Source organism: Mytilus trossulus, chromosome 9, assembly GCF_036588685.1.
Source record: "Mytilus trossulus isolate FHL-02 chromosome 9, PNRI_Mtr1.1.1.hap1, whole genome shotgun sequence".
NCBI lineage: Eukaryota > Metazoa > Mollusca > Bivalvia > Mytilida > Mytilidae > Mytilus > Mytilus trossulus.
In genome coordinates this window covers 75,418,664-75,436,006 of record NC_086381.1, presented here as the reverse complement: position 1 = coordinate 75,436,006, position 17,343 = coordinate 75,418,664, and the positions used below count along the sequence as shown (strand labels likewise).

General features: G+C 33.4%; 1 protein-coding gene across 1 annotated transcript in view; it reads right to left on the bottom strand.

The window, feature by feature from the left end:
- Window positions 1-17,336, bottom strand: part of LOC134684942 (uncharacterized) — a 65,486-nt gene extending 48,150 nt beyond the window's left edge. The window contains exons 1-7 of the mRNA XM_063544262.1: window positions 17,223-17,336; window positions 16,333-16,431; window positions 15,653-15,700; window positions 10,453-10,554; window positions 4,985-5,074; window positions 2,523-2,547; window positions 545-784 (exon numbers count right to left, since the gene is read on the bottom strand). Of these exons, the coding sequence (XP_063400332.1) occupies window positions 545-784; window positions 2,523-2,547; window positions 4,985-5,074; window positions 10,453-10,554; window positions 15,653-15,700; window positions 16,333-16,431; window positions 17,223-17,336 (718 nt within the window). The remainder of the gene's footprint in view (window positions 1-544; window positions 785-2,522; window positions 2,548-4,984; window positions 5,075-10,452; window positions 10,555-15,652; window positions 15,701-16,332; window positions 16,432-17,222) is intronic.
- Window positions 17,337-17,343: the final 7 nt, after the last annotated feature.

Here is a 17,343-nt window from a genome sequence, read left to right as displayed (position 1 = left end):
ACTTTTTTTAAATTGTTATTTGGATGGAGGGTTGTCTCATTGGCACTCACACCACATCTTCCTATATCTAATTAAACTCCGCACTGTTAAAAGGCCGAGTCACCTTAAATCTTTTAAAATAGATTGAGAATGTGTCCATGGGACACACATGATGCCCTGTTTGCATATAATGTTATAAATGGACATAACTCAAGAACGTTAAAAGGGACGTCACCAAAATTCAAAAAATTGTTGTTAGTTTTGTGGTAATGATCATAGTATATCAGTTTCAAACAAGAATGTGTCCATAGTATATGGATGTCCTACTCGCACTATCATTTTCTATGTTTAGTGGAACGAGTAATTGGCGTGACAATCTAATTTGGTATTTATGCTTCTCTGCAAAGCATGCGGTATTGAGGGATAATTGCATATACCTGGGTTTGGTGAGGTAAAATTTTCAAGTATTGTTTCCCAATAATGCTTGGACAGACGTTCAGAAGGACCGGGGTAACACTTAATTCCCCCTCCAATGCGAGAGGGGCATAAACAAACATGCTCTTACCTGGATTTATAAGAATCCATTCTCTTGTTTGGACGTCAAGACCACAGCGACCTTCTAGAAGCGAGATACCATCTGTAGGATGTCTCCCTTCGGGAATGACGTCCGCCACTAATAGCTTCACCAGAGTAGTTTTTCCGACGGCGAACTGGCCAGTCACCATACAGCGCATGTCATACGATTCGTAGGTACCTTTACCCGTTAAACGATTTAACTGTTGTTTTTTCTTCAAGTTGTTATATTCTGTAAAAATGACATCAATATGTTTTACTTAAATTATATGAATACCAATGGTATCCGGGGGGAAAAGATGATAAAATTAATGAGTAATGTGTCCATGGGACACAGATGATGCCCCCGCTTGCTTATATTGTTAATACAAAGGGACACAACTCAATAACAGTAAAAGTGATGCTACCCAAATTCATACTTGATCGGAGTTTTGAGGTAATAAGCATTGTGTATTAGCTTCATCACAAGTTGTAAAAGGCAAACTTAAGTTAAAGAACGGAAACGATAATTTAAGCAACTTTTCCATTTGTAAAGGGGCGTAACTCTAGAATGGTAAAAGTGATGCCACCTGCGTTCAAACTTGATCTGTGTTTTGTGGTAATAACCACTGTTTATAAGTTTCATACAATTAAGTTGAGACCAACTAAAGTTTAGAGCGGTATACCAATTTAGGGACGTATGTACGGCGCGACTGACAAACAAGGGTACACCTTAATGTCCCCAAAACAATGTACTAAATATACAAATGAACAGTACAACTGACTATACCAACTAAAATGAATTATGAATATAACATTGACTGGCAGGGACATTACTTAACTAGAGGCTCTCAAGAGACCATTTCGGTCGTGTTTACTTATTTGTAAATCTTACTTTGCTGAACATTATTGCTGTTTACTATTTATCTCTATCTATAATATTATTTAAGATAATAATCAAAATCCGCAAAATTTCCTTAAAATTACCAATTCAGGGGCAGCAACCCAACAACGGGTTGTTTGATTCATCTGAAATTTGCAGGGCAGATATATTCTGACCTGATAAACAAATTAAACTCATGCCAGATTTGCTCTTAATGCTTTGGTTTTTGAGTTATAAGCCAAAAACTGCATTTTACCCCAATGTTCTATTTTAGCCATGGCGGCCCGCCATCTTGGTTAGTTGAACGGGTCACCGGACACAATTTTTTAACTAGATACCCCAATGATGATTGTGGCCAAGTTTGGTTTAATTTGTCCCAGTAGTTTCAGAGGAGAAGATTTTTGTAAAAGATTACCAAGATTTATGAAAAATGGTTAAAAATTGACTATAAAGGCAATAACTCCTAAAGGGGTCAACTAACCATTTCGGTCATGTTGACTTATTTGTAAATCTTATTTTGCTGAACATAATTGCTGTTACAGTTTATCTCTATCAGATAGAGATAAAAACAATTCACCAAAGTTTCATGGACATTGGTGAAAGCCTTTTTGAGTTATTGTCCGAAGTGTTGAAAATCCCCCTTTTTTTATGAATAAAGCCCCATAAATCCAAAACTTAAAATCTGAAATTTATAAAAATTGAAAGGGAGCTTACATCAATAGATATAAACAATTCACCAAAGTTTCATGGACATTGGTGAAAGCCTTTTTGATTTATTGTCCGAAGTGTTGAAAATCCCCCCTTTTTTATGAATAAAGCCCCATAAATCCCAAACTTAAAATCTGAAATTATTAAAATACGAAAGGGAGCATACGTCAATAGATATAAACAATTCACTCAAGTTTCATGGAAATTGGTGAAAGCGTTTTTGAGTTATTGTCCGAAGTGTGGACGACGGACGGACGGACAACGGTATACCATAATAGGTCCCGTCTAAAAGACAACGGGCGTATAACAACTAACTATCAATACTAGTACAGGAAAAACACTTTATTCTTAAATAACGGTATGATAGATAAGAATACTGTCAGATCATAACTAGACTTACCTTCTGGAGTCTTTAACATGACAGTCTACAAAAGAAAAAACAATCTGATGTTACATAACAATTCATAAACCTGGTGTGTCCACGGTAAAATGTTAAGCCATTCAGACGAGAAAATCAACAGTCTGATATCAAGCAATCAATAATCGAAGTACAAATATATCAGACAGGAACCAAAAACAACTGGATGAAGTACAGGCTTCAGACTTGGAACATGCACATACATAAAGTGGTGGTTAAACAGGTTTGTGAGTGCTCAATCCCCCTAAACTTGAGACAGTGGTGGAACAACACAGCACAATAACATATCAGTTTGAAAATATCTAACGCATCAGTTTGAAAAGGACGAAAAGTGATGACAAAAACTGTTTTGGCCCTTCAGGACAGGTGAGCTAAAAACCATGAAAAAATGTAAACATGACTATACACAATACTAGATATGGACAATGCCCCCAACTCCCTTTTCTGCTCTACCACATGCACAAGTATAGTTCCACATATTTTAGATTTGACAAACAGTGATGTTGGCATACAACTTGAAATTGTTACATGTACGCTGTCTGCAAGACACAAATGATGCCTCCGCCTGACCATAGGAAATTATAAATTTAACACTATGTATGATGATGTGACTGTAGGAGGAGATAGCCAGACAAACCATGATTTCTTTATGCAGCTAGTACCAAAAACATGACTAAGTCCAACTACCTGTCATTCTCAGAATATTTGAAAAAAATATAAATCCTGTGGCCATGCACACCTTTATTATGTTTATGAACATCCTACAAAACATTAAGGTTGTACCTCCAAAACTGTAGGAGGAGATAGCCTGACGAACAATGTATCCTACTCCGGACGGACGAAAAGACGGACGGAAGGACAGACAGGGGTAAATTAATATGCCCCCTGACATTTTGTTGCTGGGGCATAAAAACAATCAAAACAACATCTTTAAAATCTTTTACAAACCACAAAAAAGTCTATTTACATTATTAGGGTTATGCATCTTCTTCTTGTTATAAAACTGTTATATTTTATTAGCATACAAATAAATCAAAAAGGACAAGATTCATGATGTATTCAAATTGTAAATAACTTGCTTTATTTGTGTACCAGGTTCAAACTGAAAATACCTCACTGTATCTGCATATGTATGTATATAAATTACTGTACACGGTTTACTTTTTTTTTTTAATTAAACGTGGAAAAATTAATCAAAATATTAAAATTGAGGTTACATTTATAACTAAATTAAATATAAATTTTGAGAGCATCATTACTATAGCTACAAATAATGTCTCAAATATTTTTATTTGCACGCCCTAAAAAAAAATCATTATCCTTTACTAGTCATGATAATTTGTTTTTCTTATATGCAATACAACATGATGGTAGATTACCTTAGCCGTATTTGGTATAACTTTTTGGAATTTTCGATCCTCAATCCTCTTCCAACTTTGTTATTGTTTGGCTTTTTAAATATTTTGATGAGCGTCACTGATGAGTCTTATGTAGACGAAACGCGCGTCTGGCGTACTAAATTATAATCCTGGTACCTTTGATAACTATTAGCATATTTAATAATGTTGTGATTAACTTGTAATTGTATTTATATTAGATTCTAAAAGATTTTACACAGGTTTTTCTACACATGTAAAAAATGATGTAAAGAAGTGCATTTATATATATGTTTATCACATACTTACATACATATAGATTCTTACATAGATAACAGTGGATTATCTGATATATCCAATCGAGATAGTTAAATTATCAATTTTAAAGTCAGAGCCTCAGTTATAACATAACTATCGAGATTGGATAAACACAATGATCCACAAGTAACTATGTAAGAATCTGTTTCTCTAATGATTAAAAATAAATTTTCTTTTTTTGTTAAACGAAAATCCCCTTTGTGTGCCTTTCACATTCCACGAAGTTGTCAATTTCATTAACACCTGTTAGCATATTTTGATTCATCCAGTTAGCTAGAAAGGTTATGACCCTTAAAATCATCCAATGATCTTTTGAGATCACCGGCAACCACACATTGATTAATTTTTTTTATACAATGGGTTCGGAAAGGGATAAATTTCCATAGAATTAGAGAAACATTTAAATCAATCTTTTCATACACTGATACATAATGCACATATTATGCTTAAATAAAAGGAGATGTGATTTATCAACCAAGAAGACAGCAAGCCGACAAAACAAATACCAAAAGATATCCAAACAGATGAGTACACAGTTTTCAAACATTTTTCTTTCACATATGCCAACATCAACATTCTGACATTAGGTAACAAGCTTGTCAACTTACATTGTTAAATGACAACAAATACCACATAGACAACTAAAGGCAAATGTTTTATTGAAACTTCTTTGTACCAAGTTTGTTGTGACTCTAACATATCTGTGACATATTTGTGAATATCTCTTTTTTATTGAGAAAAAATATTTACCTTAAGGAAGTCCATCACTTCTTTCTTTTTCTTTTTCTTTTCAGAATCATCATAGCTTTTCATTGTTACCATATCATAAGGAGTCTGTCCCTGAAATACAACCAAATAATCTTTCATCAATCATACACATATACATCTTCTTTTATTTCATAAACTGTAAAGCGATAAATAATAGGTAACTGGTGCATTAATTTTACCTATACAATGTAAAACAATAAATAATAGGTAATTGTTGAATAAAGGAGTAAGTTCGGTAAGGGCCATATTTGACCTCAATTATAAAGTTCATAGTTACAAGGCAATACATATTTTAAGTTGCCTTAAAGACATGTTAGAAGGTTAAACAGAACTGTTTTTGTCAAAAGTTTAATTCTAACATGTTGATTTTTACATCCAAAAAAGGTCAAGATAAAGGATTTTGGTGAAATTTAACAAAATCATCTAGATTTCAACCAAATAAAGGACCAGGAAACATAGAGCGCAGGCGTCGACAAGCTTAAGATTAAAAAAAGACATGTGAAATGTCTTCACAAACATTATTTTAAAAGATCTTTGTTGTAGATGTATGCGCTCTATGTTTCCTGTCCAATAATCTATGGAAATTCACCTATTTTCATTGATTTTTTCGTGAAAAATCAATATGAGAACAACTTGTGACGTCAAAATGAAACGCAGAAACGTAAAATTTTCAACAAAATGATTTATTTCCTAGCTAGTCAATGTATTAGCTATAATATATCGTGATATTGGGCGATAAATCCGAATTTGAAATTTAGGCTAAAAAAGTGGGCCATTTTAGGGCCTTATCGAACACACTCCTTTTACCTATCCAATGTAAAACGATAAATAATAGGTAATTGTTGCAATAATTTTACCTATACAATGTAAAACAATAAATAATAGGTAATTGTTGCAATAATTTTACCTATACAATATAAAACGATAAATAATAGTAAGATAAGATGGTAGGTGTGTTGGTAAAGTATGATAAGATTGTAGGTGTGTGGGTAAACTATGATAAGATGGTAGTTGTGTGGGTAAAGTAGGAAAAGATGGTAGGTGTGTTGGTAAAGTAAGATAAGATGGTAGGTGTGTGGGTAAAGTATGATAAGATGGTAGTTGTGTGGGTAAAGTATGATAAGATGGTAGATGTGTGGGTAAATTAAGATAAGATGGTAGTTGTGTGGGTAAAGTAAGAAAAGATGGTAGGTGTGTTGGTAAAGTAAGATAAGATGGTAGTTGTTTGGGTAAAGTATGATAAGATGGTAGTTGTGTGGGTAAAGTAAGATAAGATGGTAGTTTTGTGGGTAAAGTAAGATAAGATGGTAGGTGTGTGGGTAAACTATGATAACATTATATGATTGGTTTAAGGTGTGTTGACAGTGTATGATTGGTGAACGGTGTTATGGTGGAGTATGAATAGATTTTAGTTGTGTTCTTCATTGTGATATTGATTTACGGCATGTTGATGTTATGTGTGTTAGTTGAAGTATGATTATATTGTTGTTGTGTTGGTAGTGTATGATTAGTGGAAGGTGTGTTGGTAGTGTATGATTGGTGGAAGGTATGTTTGTAATGTATGATTGGTGGAAGGTATGTTGGTAGTGTATGATTGATGGAAGGTATGTTGGTATTGTATGATTGGTGGAAGGTATGTTGGTAGTGTATGATTGGTGGAAGGTATGTTGGTAGTGTATGATTGGTGGAAGGTATGATGGTAGTGTATGATTGGTGGAAGGTATGTTGGTTGTGTATGATTGGTGGGAAGGTGTGTTGGTAGAGTATGATTGGTGAAAGGTATGTTGGTAGTGAATGATTGGTGGAAGGTATGTTGGTAGTGTATGATTGGTGGAAGGTATGTTGGTAGTGTATGATTGGTGGATGGTGTGTTGGTAGTGTATGATTAATGGAAGGTATGTTGATAGTGTATGATTGGTGGAAGGAGTGTTGGTAGTGTATGATTGGTGGAAGGTATGATGGTAGTGTATGATTGATGGAAGTTATGTTGGTAGTGTATGATTGGTTGAAGGTATTTTGGTAGTGTATGAGTGGTGGAAGGTATGTTGGTAGTGTATGATTGGTGGAAGGTATGATGGTAGTGTATGATTGGTGGAAGGTATGTTGGTAGTGTATGATTGGTGGAAGGTATGTTGGTAGTGTATGATTGGTGGAAGGTATGTTGATAGTGTATGATTGGTGGAAGGTATGATGGTAGTGTATGATTGTTGGAAGGTATGTTGATAGTGTATGATCTGTTGAAGGTATGTTGATAGTGTATGATTGGTGGAAGGTATGATGGTAGTGTATGATTGGTGAAAGGAATGTTGGTAGTGTATGATTGGTGGAAGGTGTGTTGGTAGTGTATGATTGGTTGAAGGTATGTTGGTAGTTTATGATTGGTGGAAGGTATGTTTGTAATGTATGATTGGTGGAAGGTATGTTTGTAGTGTATGATTGGTGGAAGGTATGTTTGTAGTGTATGATTGGTGGAAGGTATGCCAGTAATGTATGATTGGTGGAAGTTGTGTTTGTAATGTATGATTGGTGGAAGTTATGTCAGTAATGTATGATTGGTGGAAGGTGTGTTGGTAGTGTATGATTGTTGGAAGGTATGTTGGTAGTGTATGATTGGTGGAAGTTATGTTGGTAGTGTATGATTGATGGAAGGTATGTTGGTAGTGTATGATTGGTTGAAGTTATGTTGGTAGTGTATGATTGGTGGAAGGTATGTTAATAGTGTATGATTGGTGGAAGGTATGTTGATAGTGTATGATTGGTGGAAGGTATGTTTGTAATGTATGATTGGTGGAAGGTGTGTTGGTAGTGTATGATTGTTGGAAGGTGTGTTTGTAATGTATGATTGGTAGAAGGTGTGTTTGTAATGTATGATTGGTGGAAGGTGTGTTTGTAATGTATGATTGGTGGAAGGTTTGTTGGTAGTGTATGATTAGTGGAAGGTGGGTTTGTAATGTATGATTGGTGGAAGTTGTGTTTGTAATGTATGATTGGTGGAAGTTATGTTGGTAGTGTATGATTGGAGGATGGTGTGTTTGTAATGTATGATTGGTGGAAGGTATGTTTGTAATGTATGATTGGTAGAGGGTGTGTTTGTAGTGAATGATTAGTGGAAGGTGTGTTTGTAATGTATGATTGGTGGAAGTTGTGTTTGTAATGTATGATTGGTGGAAGGTGTGTTTGTAATGTATGATTGGTGGAAGGTGTGTTTGTAATGTATGATTGGTGGAAGGTGTGTTTGTAATGTATGATTGGTGGAAGGTGTGTTTGTAGTGAATGATTAGTGGAAGGTGTGTTTGTAATGTATGATTGGTGGAAGGTGTTTGTAATGTATGATTGGTGGAAGGTATGTTTGTAATGTATGATTGGTAGAAGGTGTGTTTGTAGTGAATGATTAGTGGAAGGTGTGTTTGTAATGTATGATTGGTGGAAGGTGTGTTTGTAATGTATGATTGGTGGAAGTTGTGTTGGTAGTGTATGATTGGTGGAAGGTGTGTTTGTAATGTATGATTTGTGGAAGGTGTTTTTGTAATGTATGATTAGTGGAAGGTGTGTTTGCAATGTATGATTGGTGGAAGGTGTATTTGTAATGTATGATTGGTGAGAGGTGTGTTTGTAATGTATGATTGGTGGAAGGTGTGTTTGTAATGTATAATTGGTGGAAGGTGTGTTTGTAATGTATGATTGGTGGAAGGTGTGTTAGTAATGTATGATTGGTGGAAGGTGTATTTGTAATGCATGATTGGTGGAAGTTGTGTTGGTAGTGTATGATTGGTGGAAGGTGTGTTTGTAATGTATGATTGGTGGAAGGTGTGTTGGTAGTGTATTATTGGTGGAAGTTGTGTTGGTAGTGTATGATTGGTGGAAGGTGTGTTTGTAATGTATGATTGGTGGAAGATGTGTTGTAATGTATGATTGGTGGAAGGTACGTTGGTAGTGTATGATTGGTGGAAGGTATGTTGTAATGTATGATTTGTGGAAGGTGTGTTGGTAGTGTATGATTGGTGGAAGGTTTGTTGGTAGTGTATGATTGGTTGAAGGTGTGTTGGTAGTGTATGATTGGTGGAAGGTTTGTTGGTAGTGTATGATTGGTAGAAGGTGTGTTGGTAGTGTATGATTGGTGGAAGGTATGTTGGTAGTGTATGATTGGTGGAAGTTGTGTTGGTAGTGTTTGATTGGTGGAAGGTGTGTTGGTAGTGTATGATTGGTGGAAGTTGTGTTGGTTATGAATGATTGGTGGAAGGTACGTTGGTAGTGTATGATTGGTGGAAGTTGTGTTGGTATTGTATGATTGGTGGAAGGTGTGTTTGTAAATTAATGTATGATTGGTGGAAGGTGTGTTGGTAGTGTATGATTGGTGGAAGTTGTGTTTGTAATGTATGATTGGTGGAAGGTGTGTTTGTAAATTAATGTATGATTGGTGGAAGGTGTGTTTGTAAATTAATGTATGATTGGTGGAAGGTGTGTTTGTAATGTATGATTGGTGGAAAGTTGTGTTTGTAATGTATGATTGGTGGAAGTTGTGTTTGTAGTGTATGATTGGTGGAAGGTGTGTTGGTATTGTATGATTGGTGGAAGGTGTGTTTGTAAATTAATGTATGATTGGTGGAAGGTGTGTTGGTAGTGTATGATTGGTGGATGGTGTGTTTGTAGTGTATGATTGGTGGAAGGTGTGTTTGTAATGTATGATTGGTGGAAGTTGTGTTTGTAATGTATGATTGGTGGAAGGTATGTTTGTAGTGTATGATTGGTGGAAGGTGTGTTTGTAATGTATGATTGGTGGAAGTTGTGTTTGTAATGTATGATTGGTGGAAGGTATGTTGGTAGTGTATGATTGGTGGAAGTTGTGTTTGTAATGTATGATTGATGGAAAGTTGTGTTTGTAATGTATGATTGATGGAAAGTTGTGTTTGTAGTGTATGATTGGTGATCATTGTATTGACATGATTTGATTGGTTATCCCTTTGTTGACTTTGTTTGAATTGTGGTATTTCAGTTTTTATGACTCATGTTAATAATTGTTAATCAAGTGACTGCACCATGTTAATTACTTTGATTGGTTGTCAGTGTGTTAACATTTGATTATTTGTCCGTGTGTTATCATTTGATTGGTGATCAGTGTGTTGACATCATTTGAAGTGTGGTTTGTGTGTTGGTACGATTAATGTTTGTAAATCAAGTGACTGCACCATGTTAAATACTTTGATTGGTTGTCAGTGTGTTAACATTTGATTATTTGTCCATGTGTTAACATTTGATTGGTGATCAGTGTTTTGACATCATTTTAAGTGTGGATTGTGGGTTGGTTTGATTAATGGTAAATCAGATGCTTGCTCCAAGTTAAATACTTGGTTCACATAAATTCAAGTGAAATTTTGTTCTATATATCAATTTAAAATGTATACATTTTTTGTTAATAAAGATACCGAATAAGAATGAACACTGAATGTTACCTTTTTTGATTTCACCCAAGGACTGCACCCTTGATCTATTAACCACTTTGTTGTATCAATCCGTTCATTTTGAGCAGCGTAATGTAAAGCTGTTTCTCCATCCTATAACAATATAAAAATATAAACATGTTAATGGAGTGTGATAATAAATCAAGAGAGGAGTCAAACAATTTATCAAAGTGTAAGAAATATAACATTGGGTAGGATAATAAACAATTATACTTGTGTATAAACTGATAAATGGTTGATTAAGATATATAAACTCAAGATATTTTTTCTGATTCAGTTCTACAAAACAGGAAAAAATGATAGCAAACCCCATTTAATATAAGTCTAACAAGTATTTGTTGTCCATTTAAGGCGAAGTACGTAATTGCACGACTCTAGCGGAAAACGGGATACAAAACGTGCGTCGTTAGTTACGCAAGTTATCTCCCTTACTCCAAGTACGGGAAAATGGCACATGAAAGAGAAATCTTCATTTCATTGACTTTGTGCGGTCTATCATGAACCCAAATAAGTATTCCTGCGCTATCTCAAAATTTCAAAACTCCAATCCGAAATTTTAGTATTGTGTGTTAGTCTGTAACTGTTTTTGTTTTAGCCTCATACAGGAGCGGCCGGGTACATACTATTGCAGTATTTATTTCAACAGAAATTGAAAATAAACAAATAAACTAGTGACAATTCTGCTTCTAGTCGTATCATACTCGTTAAAATCAAACCAGAATTGACCCCACAATATATTATTTGAATGAATTGTTGTAGCGCAATCTTGAAGGTAACGAATAATTACAGTAAATGTGTGTTGAACTAAAAATGTGTGGGCATGTCCCGTTTTTTATGCAATTGAAAATTTTAGGATAATTTATTTTTGTGTGAAAAGTTTAAACGATAGGCCTCAAGGAAAACAATTTAACAAGTATAAGTGGCAGGACAAAACTTACAGAGAAAAAAACGAACAAAATAATCAGATTGTGTCTACAAAACATTACACAAAAACTAAGGTATTAACACAGTGACATTTATCCAGAATAAGTAAAATTAATCATCTATCTCATCCAAATCTCAGTTCTCACTGAGCATAAAATAAACAGGTGTCTTCTATTCTGTCCGCAATTTTTTGGAAAGTAAAATCTATATTTAGAACAATGGTTGAAACTGAAACTACACATGTATGATGAAAATAGAATATGCAGTTTTTTCTTGATCAAGTTCCAATTTCTAAAGGATAGCGAAATGTGCATTCTTGTGTTGTTCTTTTTGTTTATCATTCAGAAGTAGAAAATACAATTCTGAAGTATTTTTTTCTTCTCAAGTCTCAAAATTGAAGATTACTAGTATGATAGAATTATAGAGTTTAAGGTATAGGGAAGAAGAGAGAGGGTGAAGAAAATAATGTTACTATGTCGGAGCCTTCAATAACCGACGAAATGTTAGGGATTTTTCTCATGGTTGATGGCCTTATGGTTGCTTATAATAATTGCTTATATCCACTTCATTTGATAAGGCGGCTGTGGTGTCAAAATTTTCGGCGATAAATGTTTCGTAAGCTTCTCTAAAAGACTTTTCGGTCAAAGAAATTTCAAATTTCAATATAAAAAAATGGATCGCGGGCCTTGTTTTTTCGTAACAATACATTGATATTAACCACATTTAGGGTATTCATTTTATTTATATAAAGAAAACATAAGTTGTTCTTATTAACAGGATTAAAGAAACATTTAACAATAGATTTGTCTAAGATTCGACGGGCTAATTTCGTTTACTAATACTTCTGGAAATATATATATATATATATATAAGAAAATAGAGGGTCACGGGCCTAATTTTCTTGAAAAAAATATATTGATAGTTCAACTTTAAATTTCAAGTTGTAGGTATTTTGTTATATACATATTGAATGATGTACTTTGTAAACCATTTGTAAAACAATTAGTATTTTAATTTTACGAAAAAATTTTAGCATCATGGATGCATATATTCTTATTACATCGCTCTTGGCACAATCATATAACAGTACACTAAAACATACCTACATTCGTATAGCATTACATAGTACGTACATTTATATCATGACACCAGTACATTAATGTCATGAAACCAGCACATTTTTTACAGCATATAACAATAACTGTAATTGCGCAAAACTTTAGAATTACACTTAACAATACGCATATACACAATGCTAAGGCATTAAACAGGCATTGATCTATGCAACGGGAAATTATATAAAAAAAACTCCGATCTGTTTTATTTTTTCTGAAATTTACATACAGGTTCCTCTTTTGACCTTATAATAGCCATTCTGAAGATGACATCTCATGCAGTTGCAGATTTCTTACTTTTTATGAGTCGTACATGTGGAAATTTAAGAAATAATGGTACAAGCAATTATTTCCTTTGAATTTCAAGCAAAAATTGAATTCAAGATAATGACATGTCGTTTAGTTAAAGAAACAAGAGGCTCTCAAGAGCCTGAATCGCTCACCTTAATTCTTTTGGTTAAATCTCTCATCAATGATTATTTTGGCTTTTCAATTTATTTAAATGTTTTTTGGATCGTCCTATTTTCTTCAAAAGCCAAAAAAAAATAATCATTTTCTCCTATGTTCTATTTTAGCCATAGGAGCTATGTTTCTTGACATACAAGGAAATAAAATATAAAATTTATACTAGATACTCTGAAACTCATTTAGCCTAAGTTTGGCTGAAATTGATACAGCAGTTTCAAAGGAGAAGATTTTTTAAAGTAAGTCAACATGATGATCAAATTGTGAAAAAGTCTTTAAAGGGCAATAACTCCTAAAGGGGTCAATTGACAATTTTGGTCAATTGACTTAATTGAAGATCTTACTTTGCTGAACATTATTGCTGTTTACAGTTTATTTCTATCTATAATTATATTCAAGATAATAAACAAAAACAGCAAAATTTCCTTAAAATTATCAATTCAGTGGCAGCAACCCAACAACAGGTTGTCTGATTCATCTGAAAATTTCAGGGCAGATAGATCTTGACCTGATAAACAATATTACCCACGTCAAATTTGCTCTAAATGCTTTGGTTTTTGAGTTAAAAGCCAAAAACTGCTGACCCCTATGTTCTATTTTTAGCAATGGCGACCATGTTTGTTGATAGATCATAACTTCGGATACAATTTACAAACTAGATACCCTAAGGAACATTCAGTTAAAGTTTGGAAGTATTTGGCCCAGTAGTTTCAGAGGAGAAGATTTTTGTAAAAGATTACTAAGATTTACGAAAAATGGTTAAAAATTGACTATAAAGGGTAATAACTCCTAAAGGGGTCAACTGACCATTTCCGTCATGTTGACTTATTTGTAAATCTTACTTTGCTGAATATTATTGCTGTTTACAGTTTATCTCTATCTATAATAATATTCAAGATAATAACCAAAAACAGCAAAATTTCTTTAAAATTACCAATTCAGGGGCAGTAACCCAAAAACAGGTTGTCTGATTCATCTGAAAATTTCAGGGCAGATAGATCTTGACCTGATAAACAATATTATCCCATGTCAGATTTGCTCTAAATGCTTTGGTTTTTGAGTTATAAGCCCAAAACTGCATTTGACCCCTATGTTCTATTTTTAGCAATGGCGACCATGTTTGTTGATAGATCATAACTTCGGATACAATCTATAAATTACATACCCTAAGGAACATTCAGTTAAAGTTTGAAAGTATTTGGCACAGTAGTTTCAGAGGAGAAGATTCTTGAAATAGTTTACGACGACAGACGACGGACGACGACGGACGCCAAGTGATGGCATAAGCTCACTTAAGGGACAGGTGAGCTAAAAAGCAAGCTATCGGGAAAGGAAATTTTAAAGTAAAATTGTAGAATTACGTGCACGTGTGTGAACTTGACAAATAGAATGGGTTGTATACACAATACCTCGAATAGCGCCGGAAATGGTGAGAATGAAAAGAAGCGATCCCAATTTTATAATGATTTTTTTCAAATATGTATAGAATTGTTCTGTTCTAATCTGGACAACTCTATATTTGATTAATAATTATTAGACCAATACAAATATTTAAAAAAAGATATGGAACCCTGTCTAATCAAGAAAAGATGGAGTTAAAGTCTATACAGTAACTTTCTTTCACTTGCAGTATATTTATTTACCAATTTGCATTATTTTGGCATCAGAAATATTCTTCATAAACATTTTTCAGTTTGTATCATTATCAACCATCTCAACCGATTATGCTTTTATCTTTTTAGCATCTCCAATACTTATGAAAATGTGTTAACCACAGTCACGATTTGTATGACAATACTGTACTGTACAATGGGTATAATAGCGTTATAGAGTAGAATTTGTGGTGACGTTACAGTAGACATCAATAACGTCGCCGAATATTTTATAATTCTCCGCTTAAAATCAAACTTCAAGAGAATATAGCTTGAAAACCAGCACGGGTGCTAAGGACTTTCTTTGCACCAATGGATTCGTCGTTTATTTTTTAATTGAACTTCGAATTTTAAAATAAGTAAAAAAATCTGCCGTTTTTTATGATTTCTACTATACATCCTTTGTATTTCTGGCTTATAATGCTGTTAGTTTCAACAGCTTGTATCTGGAAAACGAAAACGGTTACCCCCTTTTTTTATTCTATATTCTGATGTATTTTTACTAGCAGAATCCACATCTAAAATTTAAAAAAATTCCATTGAGTAGTTATATTACTTCGCCTAACATGTCTGATTAACAACATGATTTTATGTTGATTCTGTAGAATAATCAAAGTTGAAAATTTTTTTTTTTTTCAAGAAACATTAAAACAAGTTATAATTTCTGATTCAGTACAAAGACACAAGAAAAATAAGACCCCACTTTAAATAATTCTGTCAAGTATTTGTTATTTTTAAAAGATGTTTTACATTAGATCTGTAGAATTAACATTATCTGACTATAATTATGTCAAGTATTAGGTCTCCATTAAACCCGTCTGATTAACAATGATTCAGTAGAATGATCAAAGTTGAAAAAAAAACCTTTTCAGGAAACATAAAAACAAGTTATATTTTCTGATTCATTACAAAGAGACAGGAAAAATAAGACCCCACTTTATATAATTATGTCAAATATTTGTTGTCCATTAAATCTGTCTGATTAACAATGATTCAGTAGAATGATCAAAATTTAAAAAAAAACTACGTCACTACCTCCAGGCGTCCTTCCAAAGCGGCCAACATTAATGGTGTCATTCCCCACTGTAATATCAACATATAACAGACATCAAAACTTGTGTCATAAACTGGACAATGTTGTGTAATAAATATAAACAAAATATATTTCACATGAATCAGTGGTCAAAACTGAATAAAATGACCAGTCACACTTGTATTTATATTCTACATAAACACTAAATAAACAACATGTTTATTGTGAGATGTCAGAACTTCCATCAGAACTGTCAGGTTAAAAAAAAACAAAGTTTTTTCAAGAAACATTAAAACAAGTTGTATTTTCTGATTCAGTACGAAGAGACAAGAAAAATAAGACCCCACTTTATATAATTCTGTAAAGTTTTTGTTATTTTTAAAAGATGTTTTACATTAGATCTGTAGAATTAACATTATCTTACTAAAGATGTTAACACAACTTGTTCTCATCAACTTCTCATTAAAATCAGATGTTTACAAAATAACTTTTCGTCAGGAAACAAAATAAAACCTTTACTATCTGATTCTGTTCTGTGTTACGAATAAAATGAGACCCCACTTTATATAATTCTAAAAAATATTTGTTGTCCATTAAACCTGTCTGATTAACAACATGATTTTGTGTAGATTCTGTATAAAGTTGTGTTTGGTCAGAGTAAGGTGATTATATCTATCATTACCGAGTCTGTGGCCTCTAACTGACTGCCGTGACTGATGAGGTACATCACTACCTCCAGGTGTCCTCTCCCAGCGGCCAACATTAATGGTGTCCATCTAGCCTGTAATATCAACATATAACAGACATCAAAACTTGTGTCATAAACTGGACAATGTTGTGTAATAAATATAAACAAAATATATATCACATGAATCAGTGGTCAAAACTGAATAAAATGACCAGTCACACTTGTATTTATATTCTACATAAACAACAAATAAACAACATGTTTTATTGTGAGATGTCAGAACTTCCATCAGAACTGTCAGGTTAAAAAAAAACTTTTATCAAGAAACATAAACAATATTTATATCAATGGACTCAGCTGGACAAGACAATTAAAATGAGACCCCACTTTATATAATTCTATCAAATATTTGTTGTCCATTAAATCTGTCTGATTAACAATGATTAAGTAGAATGATCAAAGTTAAAAAAAAAACTTGTTTTCAACAAACATTTAAATAAGTTATAATTTCTGATTCAGTACGAAGAGACAAGAAAAATAAGACCCCACTTTATATAATTCTGTCAAGTATTTGTAATTTTTAAAAGATGTTTCACATTAGATCTGTAGAATTAACATTATCTGACTAAAGATGTTAACACAACTTGTTCTCATCAACTTCTCATTAAAATCAGATGTTTACAAAATAACTTTTTGTCAGGAAACAAAATAAAACCTTTACTATCTGATTCAGTTCTGTGTTACTAATAAAATAAGACCCCACTTTATATAATTCTAACAAATATTTGTTGTCCATTAAATCTGTCTGATTAACGACATGATTTTGTGTAGATTCTGTATAAAGTGATGTTTTGTCAGAGTAAGGTGATTATATCTATCATTACCGGGTCTGTGGCCTCTAACAGACTGCCGTGACTGATGAGGTACATCACCACCTCCAGGTGTCCTCCCTCAGCCGCCCACATTAATGGTGTCTGTCCATACTGTAATATCAACATATAACAG